The sequence below is a fragment of the Myotis nattereri genome (genome assembly GCF_964212035.1).
Source record: "Myotis nattereri genome assembly, chromosome: 13".
NCBI classification, from domain to species: domain Eukaryota; kingdom Metazoa; phylum Chordata; class Mammalia; order Chiroptera; family Vespertilionidae; genus Myotis; species Myotis nattereri.
The window spans coordinates 52,507,174-52,524,646 of record NC_138088.1 but is presented as its reverse complement, the minus strand read 5'-3'; the positions used below and the strand labels follow the sequence as shown (position 1 = coordinate 52,524,646).

Below are 17,473 nucleotides of genomic sequence, written 5' to 3'. Positions count from 1 at the left end.
AAGAGACCAGGGGTCACAGAGGTTAAATGATGCACACAAGCTCACACGGACATTATGTGGTGGGTCCGGACACAAACCCCAGCCGTCTGGCGCCAGAGGCCATTACCGTCCCTGGTATTGATTTGACCATGTAGGTATCGCTCTCTGATTTTCAAAGCTGGGGTTGCGGAGCCTCGGAGCGGTGACCTGACTTGCTGGCACATGATCCACGTGTCCTTCCTGCAGGGCTGTGCACTGTTTATCCGCACCGCTGCCTCCTGCTACAGCAAGATTGGATGAATGGAAACCATCAGGAAGTTATTCATAGAAACAAACAACTTCAATTATGGATTATTGCCCCTGAATTAATTAAAACTTGCTGCATCTAGTCTAATGCAATTTGAATTCAATAAGCAATAACCATTTTATAACACGGAGAAGATAGTAAGTTATCTCAAAGGGTTGTGGCGAGCATTAATTAGATTGCTTTTACTATCAATAACAAAATCAATTGCCTATGTCTAGCTGATCCATACTTTAGAAATAAAATGTATGCCCTGGAGACATTATATTCCACCAGGTTACACACTCTTCTGTAAAGCTTAATTCAACTCCTTTCTCCATGAATTCGCTTATAAGGGCAGGACTGGGTTCCCTGGGGTTAAGGAGATGGGTGCGGGGGAGTCTGTGTGTGACAACCTAGGGCATGGGGAATAGGGCTTGGATTGTCATTTCCTACGCTGCTCCTGTCTATTTCAGGCACCTGAGCGTGAGTGGGCTGCTGTCTACAATCACCCTTTCCACTTCAAAGGGTGTCAGACTAGTGTCTGATGGCATGTGGGTTGGGTGGATTGGCGTGGGGAACACCCACGCACAAATACATCCAAACCCATCTTCCTCTCTCTCCCCTTCTGTACAGCACTGTCATTATTCTCACTGCCACTGGAACTCCCACAGGTATCAGGACAAATGCTCCACTTGGTCTGAGTTTAAGTTATTTTTGATAGAGTCATGTGCATGTTTTTTAAAAAAACATGTTTTTATTGATTTTTTTGGGGAGGGAGAGGGATAGAGACATAGAAATATTGGTGAGAGAGAAACATCTATTGGCTGCCTCCTGCACGCCTCCTCCTGGGGATCGAGCCCACAACCTGGGCATGTGCCCTGACTGGGAATTGAACCAGTGACCCCTTGGTTCATGGGTCATTGTTCAACCACTGGGCCACACTGGCCAGACTCTCATCTTTTTTATAAGCTTTTCCCTGTATCATAAAAGGGAAAGTGGTTATTACTTCAGATAAATTTATTGGTGACAGAATCACATTTATTTTTTAAAGTAGCAATGTCAGGGAACATATTTCCCCACCTCTGAGTGTGAGATTAAAGGGAGGCCTCACCTCTCTGGGCATTTAGGGTGCCAGCTCCTGGTGTGGCAGTTCCAATATTGCTCTACTGGGTACGAGTGGGGTTTAGGATTTACATAGTAGGCAGAGGTTTACTGCAAACAGACGAGGTATGTTGCAATAAGGAACATTTATATTCAGGCATTTCAGATTGAAATCTATAACAACTATGAGTCAGACATAAAGATCCCAGAGTGACACAGCACATGGATGATCTCAAAAGTGTTCTCAGTGGATGGAAAGTTAATGGCATTTTTTTATTTGCTATTTTCGTTTCACCAGATATGCCTCTTACGTATTGAGACCCACAGCTTCTAAATACTTATCAGTAAAACTAGAATGTTAATGATTGGAACAGCAGTCAGTCCCCAGTTTATTTTTAATTTTTCAGTGGCAGTAAAGATGTAGCTATTCAAAGGACTGCTGTGTATACATCTCTCTCTCTCTCTCTCTCTCTCTCTCTCTCTATATATATATATATATATATATATATATTATATATATGTAAAAGTATATATATATATATATATATATATATATATATATATATAAGCCTAAGCGACCGTTACAACTGGTCGACCTAATGACCGGTCGACCAGTCGCTATGACATACACTGACCACCAGGGGGCAGAGGCTCAATGTGGGAGCTTTCCCCTGGTGGTCAGTGCGCTCCCACAGCCAACCTCCCGCAGTCCCTTCCCCCAGCTGGCCAGCCAACCTGGCCCAGCCAGCCCTGATTGGCCCCAATTGGCCCTGATTGGGACTGGTCAAGATGGCCCCCATCAGCCCCGATCACCTGCCAGGCCGAGGGACCCCACCCAGGTACAAATTCGTGCACCAGGCCTCTATTAGTTGTATATTCCTATAGATCAGTGCTTCTCAACCTTCTGGCCCTTTAAATAAAGTTCCTCATGTTGTGACCCAACCATAAAATTATTTTCGTTGCTACTTCATAACTGTAATGTTGCTACTGTTATGAATCGTAATGTAAATATCTGATATGCAGGATGGTCTTAGGCGACCCCTGTGAAAGGGTCGTTCGATCGCCAAAGGGGTCGCGACCCACAGGTTGAGAACCGCTGCTATAGATTGTCCCAGGAAGATACTGAGAAATTTCTATTAGTACCCAGCAGGGAGGAAGGGAGTTGTTTTTACTATACAAAAAAAAAAAAAAAAAAAATTAACCATGTGTATGTATGACCTATTTAAAACCAAAACAAAGCACTTAAGAAAGAACAATGTTATAAAATAAAAGACTCATTCATTACAGACTGGAGTTTCATGGCTGTTTGCCCTTGCTATGACCTTCAGCCGAATATGTATTAAGTGGCTGGTCACATGGTGAAAGTACCGAAACTGACATTCTACCCTTCTTTTCCTCTTCCCGTCTTTGGAATAGAGCGAATGAGCTGATGTTTGCTAATGGCTGCTGAATCTGAGAAACTGACGTAGGATTCAAGCATGATTTCCTCTTTGGCAAGAGCCCGTGCGCACTGGGTGACCATAGCCAGTTAAAGATTAATTATGGAACTCTTCACCCGGTTAAAGTTTACAAGTAAATTAGGGAAATCAGTGCAAGACAAACCTTCTTACAGTTATGATTTTTTTCCTTTTTCTTGAATTTATTAGGGTGACACTGGTTAACAATATACAGGTTTCAGGTGCACAATTCCACAACACATCATCTGTACACCGTATTGTGTGTTCACCACCCAAATCAAGTTTCCGTCCATCACCACTTATTTCCCCTATACCCTCCTCCACCTCCCTCCTCAATTTGTTTTAATTGAGGTCAAGTTCACGTAACAAAGTTAACCACTTTAAAGTGAACATTTTAGTACATTCACAGTGTTATACAGCCACCATCTCTGTCTAGTTCTAAAACATTTTCATCCCCCCAAAAGAAGGCCCCATACTCACTAAGCACTTACCCCCGATCCCTCCTTCTCCCAGCCTGGGCAGCTACCAGCCTGCTTTCTGTCTCTCTGTGTCACCTATTCTCGATATGTCGTGAATGTAATTGTGCATAGGTGGCCTTTTGTTTCTGGCATCTTCCGCTTATCAGAATGTCTTCAGGGTTCATCCAGGCTGTGGCGCTTATCAGTACTCCATTCCTTTTTACGGCTGAATAATATTCCATTGTGTGGATAGACCACAACTTCTTTATCCACTCGTCTGTTCATGGACGTTTAGTTCATTTCCCCCATTTGGCTGTTGTGAATCGTGCTTCAGTGAACATGCTTGTACAAGGATTTGTTTGGGTCTCTGTGTCGGGGTCTTGGTACAGCTTCAAGAAGGGTTTGCTAAGGACTATCCCGAATCTTGAAAGCAGTGGCTGCCAATTTTCTGAACTCCCTGTGAGCTGTCAGGCTTGTGTCCACCAGGGTTCGCAGTGTGGAGGGTCATGGCATGGGCACCACTCAATGCCCCAGGTGATTGCAGGTGGCAGCCTTCATCGGGGGCACCCATCCTCCTTCCTTCCATGTTTGCTCCTTCTCCCATTCTTCCTTTTCTTTTCTTTTTTTTTTTAAAAAAATATATTTTATTGATTTTTTACAGAGAGGAAGGGAGAGAGATAGAGAGTTAGAAACATCGATGAGAGAGAAACATCGATCAGCTGCCTCCTGCACATCTCCCACTTGGGATGTGCCCGCAACCCAGGTACATGCCCTTGACCGGAATCGAACCTGGGACCTTTCAGTCCGCAGGCCAGTGCTCTATCCACTGAGCCAAACCGGTTTCGGCTCTTCCTTTTCTTTATACCCCTTTGCCACCTGGCCAAAAACTGAGTAGAGGACCACTTGGTGGAAGTCTGACCCAAGATGTTCCCAACCCTGACCAGAAACAGACCCAAAGTGCTCAGGACTCAGGCTTGAGCTTAGGACACATTAGTCTGTCTTCCTGCAGAAGTATGTATTACAGTGGCCTTTTTGAGGGGTGGCTGGGGTATCAAACAGGGTTTGCAAGGCACGTCTGGATTACACATTGTGAGCAGAAAGGAGAGCTGCTCAAGCCCACAGAGAAGCACTGTTCCAACCATGTGCTGCTTGAGTGGTCATTGGCCCCATGGCAGGAAGGCCCTGCCCATGGAAGGTTCGGCTGGAACTTTTCACCCGTGCCGGCTGGAGACCACGATCTGTGAGGCTGCCTTAGACAGGGCCTTTTCTGAGAGCGTCCCATGATTGGGTGATGCTTGGTTCTGTTTTCATTGCTTCCCACCTTCCTCTTGCTGTCCTGGTGGCATCCGTAGTCAAAAGAGAATCCTACTTTTAATCTTGGGACAATCCCCGTGATGTTTGCATCATCAGAAATGATGCTGAGCAGCCACAATGGACAAAACAGACGACAGTGCAGGGGACGAGCCCGGAAGGCAGTGATGCTCTGGGCCTTCCCTCCAGCTGCGCTTTTGAAATCGTTAGTTGACCCGCCGTGGCTCAGTGGTTGAGTGTCAATCTATGAACCAGGAGGTCATGGTTCGATACCCAGTCAGGGCACATGCCCGAGTTGTGGACTTGATCGCCAGTATGGGGTGTGCAGGAGGCAGTCGATCAATGATTCTCTCTCATCATTGATGTTTCTATCTTTCTCTCCTTCTCTCTTCCTCTCTGAAACCAATAAAAAATGTATTTAAGAAAGAAAGAATTTTGAAGTTGTGAGTGTACTTACAAAGATAATGTTTATTCCATACGTTAGACTCTTCTTTTAGTTCTGAAAACATGTGGGTGAACCCATACATACACACACACAGAGTTCCTTGGATAGGATTTTAAACCTGAAAATTAGAGCAGATGACAAGATGGTATTAATGTTTTATGCTAATATTTTTTATTTCCCATCAAAGATTCTCCATTGCATCCTGAGGAAATACAGGCACGTTACTCTTTTTATTTGTGGTTCAGGGAAATGGAAGAGAGGCTGTTGAAGAGATTCTTTTGCGAGGCAGTAGATACTGTCTGTCAGCAGATACTGACGTTTTCAGCATCCTTTTTAAAGTATATGTTCTGCTCCATAAATGTATACTCTCAATAGGTGGCATTCTTCCTGTATATCAGGCACCCCTACGGCTCACCCCGCTCCAAGCAGGCCCCATCGGCCCGTGGGAATCAGTTGCAGAGTTCAGCCCTGAGTGCTGAGGCAGGTCTGTGGGCCAAAGCCATCCTCCACAGCTAATCAGACGAGCTTCTCAGGCTCTCAGTTCTCATGCTTTTGGGTTGGTACGAAGGCTATTGCTTTGATGCTCACCCCCCTGCCTGGCAGCATTAGCCATGGGATTCCTGCTTAATAACTTCATAATCAATTACGAAGAGAGGAAGGGCAAATAGTCTGGCTCCTTTTCATCTCCCACTCAGATCCTAGTCGAAAATATGGGAGAAAAACACCAATGTGGTTAAAGAAGAGAGTGTCTTGACCTTGAGAATCCCTAGTACTCCTAACAGAATTCTGAGAGTACTGGTTTAAGGATCAGAATTGGAAATCTCAAATGTGTAGATGGCCTATATATATAAAATGATGAGCAAAGAACTGAAATTCTGTAAGTTTACAGGATGTCCACTTAACTGAAATTCTACAAGTATATATACTCTTTAAAAGGAAAAAAAAGCCCTACCTGGTTTGGCTCAGTGGATAGAGCATCAGCCTGTGGACTGAAGGGTCCTGAGTTCAATTCTGGTCTAGGGCACATGCCCAGGTTGAAAGCTTGCGTGCAGGAGCCGGCCAATCAATGATCCTCTCTGATCATTGGTGTTCTGCTCTCTCGCTCCCTCTCTCTTCCTCTCTGAAATTAATAAAATATTTTTTAATTTTTTTTAAAGGAGAAAAGATAGGATTTTTTTGGTCACATATGGAATTAGAGAGGACTTGGGCAATGGCTGCTGCCGGGCCCGCCTTCATCTGCCCTGGTGAGGGCTGATCATCTGTTGCTGCTGTGGCCCATGAAAACTTGTTTGTTGTGCAGCATTTGTCTTCCCAAGACAAGAAGAACCTTCCTTAAAATAGCAGGTCAGAGGCTGGTCTGGCCTACAATGTTTCCAGCGTGACCATCAGGACAGCAAAGCGAGCAACTGACCTCAGTGGGGCCAGGGTGATGTGGAAAATCTGGTTCAAGGTTACAGACTCCACAGCATATAAACCGTTTACAATAATTCTGGCCATTTTCAGGGAATGTGAGATATACATTATTTATAGCATGGAGACCCCTTTGCCATAGAGTGGCAAATACACTGCATCTACATGAACGTTCTGACCTCCTCTACCCCCTTCTCAAAATATGTCTTATGACGTCATATTGCTTTTTTGGCTAATAGCGGCATAGAATTTCAGAAGTTAAAAAAAGGACTTTTAAAAACTCACTCTTCAAAAGTGCTTAGCCTAACACATTAGCAGTTTCACATTCCTTTTGCCCTCTATCTATCTTTTCTTTTTCTTTTCTTTTTTCTATCCTTTCTTATGGTGACCTCATACCTGGGTATTGGCCATGACATGCAAAAGAAAGAAAGAAAGGGAAGGGGAGGGGAGGGGAGGGGAGAGGAGGGGAGGGGAGAGAAAGAGGGAGGGAGGGAGGGAGGGAGAAAGAAAGAAAGAAAGAGAAAGAAAAGAGAGAAAGAAAGAAAGAGAAAGAGAGAAAGAAAGAGAATTCTGTGGACTTATTTCAGTGACTTGGTTTACAGTTTTTTTTCCAAATAGACCGTGGTCTTGCCAGGACAGTGTGGCTCAGTGGTTGAGCACCGATGCAAGAACCAAGAGGTCACCAGTTCCATGCCTGGTCACATGCCCAGGTTGCGGGCTCAATCCCCAGTAGGGGGAAGTGCAGGATGTGCTGATCAATGATATTTCTATCTCTATCACTCCTCTCCCTTCCTCTCTCTCTCTAAATATATATAAACTTAAAACTTTAAAAAATGGACTGTGGCCAGTCCATATTTGTCAGCTCATACATGTCTGGTTTGGAACCTGACAATATTGAAGGGCCCAGATGAAGATGAAAGAAAACAACCTTCAACAGTATCCCCTTGTTAGATCGACGTTCTTATCACTACTAACTGATGTGGTCTTTTTGGTCAAGGAAAGGTTTTTAAATACCCAGATCCTTTATACCTTAAAGATGTTAAAACTCTAAGCCAACTGTTATAAAACATACCATAAGGATTTTTTTTAATCTGTGGGTTGCAAACTGAAGGACCTACAACAAAGGCCAGGCTGGCAGCATGGGTGCATGCAGTCAGTTCACGGATGAGGACAGGTGGCAACAGACATCTAGACCCCAGGGAGCAATGAAACCCAGCCAACCAGGAAGCTCTGTCCTGTGGAAAGTGGGCAGCCTCTATGTGCCCCAAACAGTGCTTGCCACGAAGGAGTCCGTGTCAGAGGCTAATCTGACATGTGTTGAAGGCTGTGTTGAAGGCAGCTTGTCAACCTAGCAGAGTCTGACCCACGTCCAGGTCCTGCTTCTCTGGGTCCCTTCTTTCTCTGGCTTTTGGACAGAGCAGCTTTCTCTAGCCTTCTAGCGTCACCATTTTATCACACAAGATAATGAGAAATCCATGCCCTGGAGGAGCAGTTGAATGACAAGATAAGATGTCATTAAATTCAGGACCTCAAGTTAGCCAAGCCGTGGAATGGAATTTACATTCGTTTTCTGCTTTCCTTAAAGCTCCCTGGAATGAGTCCTGGCCAGGCATAAAGTGCCTCTAGTTAACAGTCTATTAAAAGGACAGCACTTGAATCTTTTATAGGGTCTCCAAAGCCTTATTCCACTTTCTATTAATACCAGCCTAACTCTGAAGTGATTTCGTTTCTATTTATTTTTCGTTCACGTGTATGGCTATGAACTTATGTGCTCATCTTTGTCGGTGACAAATAGATTTTCTTTTTTTATTTACAAAAAGAGGATTTCGGGGAGAGCTTGCATTTTCTGGAACTTACATGGGCAACTATTTCAATACTGAAACTTGATGATATGTTTTATTCTTAATCTTTTAAATTTTACAGGAAACACACTACACTGGCTCACAATCCCTGTGGACATTTTTAACATTTCAGTATCTCAGCCAGCATCAATTAAAAGAGAAACGTCCCTCTCTGGTTCCTTTTATGATTTCCACCATTTTCACAATGATTCTCTGCTTCGATAGTCTTTACCCTAAAAGGAACCTCATGTTCAGGTTCCATCGCGGCCGTTTTTGCCCACCGGCAGTGCAAGAGGCACTGACCAGGGAGGTGAACCTGTGGTTGGAGGTTTAACCCAGAGCAGCCTGGCGAGCTGCAGCGGCCTGGGTTCACGTGCTGAGAACAGGGGCTGCCCTCTGTGTGGTTAACGGGACACTGCTTACCCGTGGCCTGTGCAAAGCCCGCGTCCACCGGGGCCTTAGTTCCAGGGTATAAAAGGAAGCACTCACACCAGCTGGTCTTCAGGGTCCCTCTGGCTCTCAAGTGTCCTGTGATCTGTAAGAGGCACGTAATCCGGCCTTTTCAGATGAGCGGGAGCCCTAAGTGGACAGAGATCACGGAAGGGCAAGACCGCTCACAAGGTAAAAGCTGAGTAACAACAATAATAATAGTGTTCATATGACGCTGACGGTGATTGTGGAACCAAAATGCCTTTCCCAGAGGCTGGCAGCGGGCTGAGTTCTTTGTGAAGGGGAAGAGGAAATGTCAGATTTATGGGATTATTACAACCATGGGAGCCATGGGCACTGAGTGTTTACCATGTGCCTGGCACTCTGCTCAGTGATTGCACATCGTCTCTCCAGCCCATTTTACGGATGAGGAGCTGAGGCCCAGTGGCTGCCCATGGTCCCTTAGTTCAATGTCAGAGCTGGAATTTGACTCCGGGTCTCTGCCCCCAAAGCCTTTACTCACAGTTAGCGTGTAGGATTGGTGCACAATTACTGTATAGGATGGGTCAAAACCAGGAAGAACCTCATTTCTTCCTGTTGCTACAGAATTATCCTCTCTCAGAGCTCCCTCTCCTACCCTTAATAATATCTTTGGTGGATTCCTGTAGCTTTCTGGTTATTGTTAGCTCTTAAAAGTCCAGCCTGGTTACAAACCTGATTCTCACATCCAGGTCAGAGCTGCACCCTGGCCCCAGCTCAGGGCCCACCCAAACTGGAGACCGGCAATGAGGGTGGGGGGAGGGGCACAGCCTCTCCTTTTACCCCTTCCTGTGCCGCGTAGGGACCCTGGGGGTCCAGGCAGGGGGAGGGGTTTCAGCGAAGAAGGGAAGCGGTGTTGTAAAGCTGGCGTCAGCAGGCTCTTTAGCTGGCACTCTCTGGAGACATCTTTTGGGGGGTGGGTTTTGGATTCCTTGGCAAAAGCAAGCAGTTTCTGGCTACTTGTTATAGCAGATCCCCTCCCCGCTTCCCAGCTCAGGCCCTGCTCCCTCCCGGTCTCCTCGTTGCACTTCCTAATGAGGTCCCCAGCCCTGCCTGGCAGCTTTCTCGGGTGTGCGTTCAGGATGCTCGGGGTGGGTCCCAGCCGCAGGACGCACAGGCATCCCCAGTGAGCCAGGCAGTGGACACCCACACCACTGCCACTCTGTGGCCTGCCAGCAGGGGGCGCTCCAGCAGGCTTCCTGCCTTTCAGATTGCCCGGATTCCACAGGCTCCAGACTTGCTGTTCCTGAAGGCTTCCAACTCCAGGACACCCCAGTCGGCTGGTCCCAAAATCCTAACACAAGCTCCTCTGGGATCCCATCGCAGCCCTGGGGCCTGAGCGTCCCCCTTAGTAGACATCTTGGTAGGAGGCGGGAGGCCCACCTCTTCTCTCAGGGTCCTCTGATCCCTTCACAGCAGCGGGGAGGGGACCCCACCTCACTCCTGCGGTGTGAACGGCTCCCTGCGGACTCTCCTCTATTCCTTTTTGAATGTCTGGCTGCAGAGGTATAGGGGTTGAGAGCCTCAGGTGGATTCTGCTATCCTGGTCCTTCTGGCAGGGACATGCCTAGCACCCTTCCTTGGCAGATGGACTGTGTATCACCACCTCCCACTCTAAGTCCATAGCCCCAAATTCCCAGACACTAGGAAAAGTCCCCTTCTGTATTCTGGTAGCTTTGATCCAGGTATGGGAGGAGACTTTTCCTCCGAACGGCGGTTTCCACCTTCATTTCGGAAATAGGGGTGACGGAGCACAAGGGCCTGGGCAGGGGGGATGAATGGGAATTTGGTAGCCACACCGTCCCCTTTTCTAGAGCTCCGTGTCCTCCTTCTCCACACAGGGCAGCTTCAACGAATAAGACATTCCTCTGGCCCTCACTCTGCCCCAAGGGCAAAGTCTAGGAGGGCGGACAGAACAGAGGTATTCGGGCTTAAGTGCCGCCCAGCTGATGACAGCTTCCTTCCTGAGGCCATTTGTCACATCCTTCAATTTAAATGCTTTTGCAGCCCAGGTGTCCATGGCCTATCTACAAACAAAACAAAACAAAACGAAACAAACAAACAAACAAAAGATAGTTAAAGGAGCCTGGAGACTGGCAGGATCCCTATGAACAAAATGACAGGAACGGACCCAGGTGCGGCCTTGGCTGCCGGTTTAACTTGGCCGTGAGCAGCTGAGTCCCTGCTTTGCTCTTGGCTCCTGGTATCGAGAATGAAAGGCTGGCAGCGACGACATGTTCAAGGCTGTGGTTGGGTTTTTCTTTCCTCACATCTGGTGGTGATTCGTCCTTGATAGGATACTGGCGAGGGGCTAGAGAGGGTTTGGTTTCCTTGACGGTGCCCCGTACTCACCTATTCCTGACTTGGGCCGAAGTCCCGCGCCAATCGCCCGCTTTCTATATTTATCAGCAGCTGCTTCGGGGATGTGGAAACAATTTTCTCAACAGCTGAAAAGCATGCGGATCGAGAGCAGGACGTGTTGTTCTTATAAAGGAGCCTCGTTGGAACGAGCGTGGAGGGGTGAACAATCCAGCACGAATCTCCTTGTCCCTGCATCTCCTCCCATTCCCCCCCCCCCCCATGACATCAGGCTTAAGCGGAGAAGATGGTTGGTTTTGTCCAGAGAGGAACGCACGGGCAGAGGCTGAGGAATAGACCATAATCCTTTGCATCAGCGGGGTGGCCAGTATTCTCCTTCTTAGGAGGTGGTCTTGGCTGACTTGCTTGATTTATGTCTTACGGTTTGGGGTGCAGAGGCTCATCGCAGCCTCTTCTTCCAGCCCAGCCTTCCCAGCTGCCTGGCTCAAGGCATTCAGTGTTCGGTGACTGCTTCTCTGTAAACCATTATGAAAATCAGCCGCAGGACGTCTGCCCTCCATGGGACACGGCCGGGCGGGCGGATCTGAGAAGCACAGCACACCACCTGTGAGCCGGAAGCTTCCAGACTGCCAGGCACTGGGACTAAGTGACTGTGAAGTATACATGGTGCCTGGTTCACCGACAGCCCGCGGTGCGGAATGATCAGAGAGGTTGTTGTTGCTCTCAGATGGGCTCAGAGCTCTGGGGCATCTGGGCGTTAGTGTGCTTGTAAGGACAGCAAGACTTAGAGTCGAGAAACCTGGCTTTTAGCCCCAGTTCTGCCCCTATGATGAAAAGGGGAACCACCTTGAATGCCCAACCTGTGCCAAGAGTTCTGAGTGTTGTGCAAAGCACTTTACCATGCAGGGTCTCTCCCCTCTTAGCAGTTGAGGAAGTAGGTCAGCATTTCCCAGGTGAAGCAGTGAGAGTTCAGAGAGAGTAGTTTACCCAGGTTAGTGTCCAAATCTCCCTAACTCCAAAGCCCATGTCCTCACCATCCGCATCTTCCATCTCCCTAGACCTCAGCTCTGTGCAGAGGGAGACCTCGAACAGCTGTGCAAACTCTCAGCCCAACTGTCTTCAGCTGTAGAATTGAAAAGCCATCTCTAAAGTTTATTTTCTACTTAAAAAAATGTAATCAACCAGAGTCTTCCTTATTATTTTAAATCTTTACTGCCACCTAGTGGGAATGATCTAATTAGAATAATGGAACATTTGAGTTCAGCTTGCATTAAAAACTACCAATTCATCTTAGGTACATACTGTGTTCCTAACCTTTAAAAATGGTATTTATGAATACATATTATAGTCTTCTGTTTTATCTTTATAATAAACTACTAGCTGTGAGATCTCCTTTATACGATTTTTTGGTGAGATGCTGGGATAATAATAAATCCTAGTTTTTAAAAAAAATATGTAGCCCTAGCCGGCTTGGCTCAGTGGATAAAGCGTCATCCTGTGGACTGAAGGGTCCCAGGTTTGAGTCCGGCCAAGGGCACATGCCTGGGTTGCAGGCTCGATCCCCAGTGGGGGTTGTGCAGGAGGCAGCCGATCAATGATTCTCTCTCATCATTGATGTTTCTACCTCTCTCTCCTTCTCCTTTTCTCTCTGAAATCAATAAAGAAATATATTTTTTTAAAAAATGTAATGCTTTGTGACCTTATGATACACACGCAGCTTACAATAAGCTATATGTAAAGAGATTCTAATCTGAAATATTTAAACATATAGCAGATATGTTTTTAACTTTATAAATATTTACTCTTTTTTTTTACATTCTCATGGCAAAAAAATTAAACAACATAGAGGTTGTGGCATAAAAAGTAAAGTCCTCCGTCACTGAGGACTTTTATGATTTCTTATGTGTTTTTAAAGAATTGTTCTGTTCATATACAAGCATGTGTGCAAATATACACATACTTTTTTTTTTTTTTTTACTATTTTTCTATTAATGAGCTCATGCTATACATACTGTTCTTCAGCTTGATTCGTTTACTTATTCAATTTTGGATATCTTTCCATGCCCACAACAAATCTACCTCATTCTTTTTAACAGCACACAGTATTCCATTATTGGCTATCTTATAATTAATTTCCTGGTCCCTCATTAATGTCCATGTAGGCTATTTTCAGTTTTGTTGTTACAAAAATGCTTCGGGGAATGCCTATGTATTCTTCAGGGAACACACACATACACTTTTTATTTGTAGAATGAAATCTTAGACATGAAATTGCTGGGTTTAAAGGCACATTATTACCTACTGACCAGTGATCATTAGAAATTCTACACATCTGTAGTCAAAAAAAAAAAAAAAAAGGAAGGGAGGACAGGAAGGAAGGAAGGAAGGAAGGAAGGAAGGAAGGAAGGAAGGAAAGCAGGTTTACTTAAACTACAGCCAGGGAGACAACACCCAGGGGCGGGTTTGGAGCCTTTTCTAGGATTTGGGCTTGTGCTGGGTAACCTTAGGGAGGATCCGGGGAGCGGGAGCAGCTCTGGGGGGTGTTGTCAAGAAGCAGGAGCAGAGCAGTGACTGGGCGTCTTCTTTTTCTGGGAGGAGGGAAGTGGAGTGGTTAGGAGTGTCCTTAGTAAATGAGCAGCCGTCGTGATGTGTCAGGTGAGGGGTGTTTAGCCGTCTGTGTACCCGTGGCCTTGCCTGGACATGGCTTTATTCTGCGGTGCTGTCCCTGCTCTCGTGGGGACATCTCAGCCGGCCTGCCCACAGCGCTGTCACTTCCTTGGATACATTGGTGTTAAATGTCTGGAAATGTTTAAGTTGCTTCTAAAAAGGACGCACCAATTTACATCCTTCTGGGTTCTTTTAAAGATGCAACTTCTCTGAAAATGATTTAATAACCAGGATAATCGTGGAAATGACACTAATAGCAAATGCTTAGAGAGCCGCTTCCTGCCTGCCAGCCCTGTGCTGAGTCCATCTCGGGACACATCCTCCTCGAAGGCTGGAGCAAAGCGCTAACAGCATCCCGGCTTCCGCCCGAGCAAACCGAGGCTTAGAAAGCGGCAACGCCCGGATGGTGTGGCTCAGTGGTTAAGTGTCAACCTATGAACCAGGAGGTCACGGTTTGATTCCCCGTCAGGGCAGATGCCAAGGTGCAGGCTCGATCCCCAGTGGGCGGCGTGCAGGAGGCAGCTGATCAATGATTCTCTCTCATCATAGATTTTTTTCTCTCTCTCTCCCTCTCCCTTCTTCTCTGAAATCAATAAAAATATATTTTTTAAAAAAAAGGAAAAGGGAGAACCAGCCCGGATCACGGGAACTAGCCAGCAAGGCACAGAGCTGGGCGCAGAACCGGCTCATTCCGGGCCACGCTCTTCACCATGAAGGACCTCTCTGTGACCAGTTTCACGGAGTCTGCCCGGGAGAACTGAAAGCTGAGGAGTTAAGAGCCGTTTAATTTGATGATGACAAAGCGTGGAGGGTCCGGTTTAGGTTGACAAGGCAGAAGAGTCTGAGCAGCATGGCATTCTGGGAACCACGTGATGATGCTAAGCGGGGCATCCAGCCTGGGGGGCTTTGCGGCTCCCACGCATCCTCAGTGACTGCAGGCCCACGAGAGCTTTCCCCAAGTCACAGCCTGGACCCTGTAATTGAGTCGTCTCTGGGCCAGCAGGAGCTCAGAGGGGACTTAATTAACCTCCGAGGAAATACAGGATGGAGGACATCCATCCCCTGGGTCCTCCGTGGTTCATGGAGCGTCCACGCTGCGTGAGGATGGAGCCCGAGTGACAGACTGTGCGGGGCGAGCGCAGAGGGAATCGTTGCTTAAGCAAATATCTGTTGAGTGTGTGATGGGGACACTGGGTTCAGAGCTGGCCGAGTGCGGGCATTTAGCACAGCTGGCTTCAGGGAGTAACACCTGGCTGCAGGGAGTAACCCCTGGCCGCAGGGAATAACCCCTGGCTGCAGGGAGTAGCACCTGGCCGCAGGGAGTAACACCTGGCTGCAGGGAGTAACCCCTGGCCGCAGGGAGTAACACCTGACTGCAGGGAGTAACCCCTGGCCGCAGGGAGTAACCCCTGGCTGCAGGGAGTAGCACCTGGCTCAGGGAGTGACACCTGGCTCAGGGAGTAACACCCGGCCGCAGGGAGTAACATCTGGCTGCTCTTCCTTCCAGACTGTGCCGGCTGCGGAAGGGACATCAAGAACGGGCAGGCGCTGCTGGCGCTGGAAAAGCAGTGGCACTTGGGGTGCTTTAAATGCAAGTCCTGCGCGAAGGTCCTCACCGGGGAGTACATCAGCAAGTAAGTGAGGCTGGGCCTGGGGGGCCCTCTCGCTCCTGCTCCGGGGGCCCCCACCCTGACCCGCAGCACATAATGACAAACATGCACACCCCACGATCCACAGGAACGTTTGGCTGCAAAGCTGGTGCGAGGAATTTTATTCCTTTGCATTTGCCATAGTTTGCCTCCTATAAATGTAAAGAGATGTTAGGCATTGCCTGATTTAACAATGAATGAAGCCGATTTAATATGTTGTAACCAATGAAGCATTCAGTAATTTTACCTTCATTAGCCCCCCACCCCCCAATTTGGCACTAACAAACCTTTGTCCTCATTCCAGGTGTTGAATGTATTTGTAGATGCCCCAGCCTTCCCCCCAAAACCCACACAGGGTCTAGACACTGAGCCCATTAGGACCAATGCCCACAATAGCTCCTCAGAACGGGTTCGTGTTAGGCTGGTGTGGATAACAGCTACAGCAGGTGAAGTAGAGTTTCTGTTTGTTTTATATTTATGCAGCTGGAGAAACTAGTTCAGTTACAATGGTTACCTTCTGAGTTAAGAAAGACTGGGCACGGGGTTGGGATTGGGGGAGACAGTGGCAATGAGGGGAAAATTTCCCCTATATACCTTTTCTATGCTTAAAAAAATGTCTTCCAACCGGGCAAGTATATCAGCTATTCAAAAATACCAAATCAATTAAGAATATAGCAAAACAAACAAAAAGTAGTTTGGGCCCCGCCTTCCAAAAACCTAACCCTGTAGGTCTGGGCTGACCTGTGGGAACCCCCCAGAGGTGCCTCTGACGCAGAGCTGAAGTGAGAAGAGGAAGATGCTCGGCTCTTAAACGCACACCAAGGGCTGAGGGCCGTGGGCCACGGGGCCATCCAGAGCGGTGCCTTTGAACTCGGCCACAGGCCGTGCGGTGCCATCCTCACTGCGCACCGAGGAAGCCACGGCGGTTATGGGGGCTGGACGAGAAGGCCTGGGCCCCGCAGGCCTCCTGGAGGCCGAGGCTCTGTGTGTGAGCACGAGGAGTGGGGTGGGGAGGCAGGTCAGGGCCTCCAGAGAGGGGAGCGCTGAGACCACACCTGAAGCCCGTCTGGCTGGCGGTGGTCGAGAACGATGCCAGGGCTCGGTGAGTGAGCCTCAGACCCTCGAGGGACGGGCACTGGGGAGCACTCGGCGACGTGGCCGTGGTTTCTGTGTGGCCCAGGACCACAGCTCTGTCTCTGGATCGCTTGGTCTCGTGGGTTCTGCTCGTGTCTGATCCCCAGGCACGTGAACACTGGGCGGGAGAGAAACAGTCTCCCACCATCTGGCCCCGGCCCCAGAGCAGCGCGGTTCCGGTGGCTTCCCCGCCGGGGGGCCTCCTCTCGGGCGCTGAGCACTCTGTCGTCTTGCAGGGACGGCGCTCCGTACTGCGAAAAGGACTACCAGGGGCTCTTCGGGGTGAAGTGTGAAGCCTGCCACCAGTTCATCACAGGCAAAGTCTTGGAGGTGAGTGACGGGCGGGCTGCCCTCAAAGCGCCGTTTCCCTCCGAGGCCCTCGGACACGCGTGGGAGTCTGTTTTCCCATTTTTTCTCACGTGTGGCAGAGAGAAGGTTGTAGATGACCCGTGTCTTAGAGATCAACATGTCGACTGTCTTCACAGGCAGTTTCTACTACATGTTCATGTGGACATGGAAACGATGGAGAATTTGAAGGGAAGGAAAGAATGCTCAAGGGGCTGTTAGGAATTATGTGGAAGGGAGGGTTGTATTAGACTATTTTTAGAAGTCAGAGAAGAGGAGAGGAGTGTGTTAGAGCCATGTGTCTACATGTATATACACGTGTGCTTTTGCATGTGCATGTGTGGGAGTGTCACGTGTACGTACACCTGGGAGTGTGCATGACATGTGTGCTCTTGCAGTACATGTGTGCATATGAGTGTGCACGTACTCGGGGAGCAGAGGCTCAGAACTGAAGCTGAGAAAAGGAAGGGTGGATGGAAGGGGACTTCCAGCCCTGAGAAGTCCACATCCTGTGTGGCCCAGAGCCCTGAGGCCCGGGCGGAGCTGAAGCCTGTGGGTTCAGGTGTGACTGACTCGCACCTGAGCTCACTTCCTGCTGTCTCA

The 17,473-nt window shown here is 48.1% G+C and overlaps 1 protein-coding gene across 4 annotated transcripts in view; it reads left to right on the top strand.

Moving 5' to 3' along the window:
• The window catches only part of ABLIM1 (actin binding LIM protein 1), a 239,380-nt gene that overhangs the window by 139,617 nt on the left and 82,290 nt on the right, over positions 1-17,473 (top strand). For all 4 annotated transcript variants that reach the window (XM_081104375.1, XM_081104373.1, XM_081104376.1 and 1 more), the window contains 2 exons: positions 15,250-15,376; positions 16,762-16,855. In XM_081104375.1, coding sequence (XP_080960501.1) covers positions 15,250-15,376; positions 16,762-16,855 — 221 coding nt within the window. The remainder of the gene's footprint in view (positions 1-15,249; positions 15,377-16,761; positions 16,856-17,473) is intronic.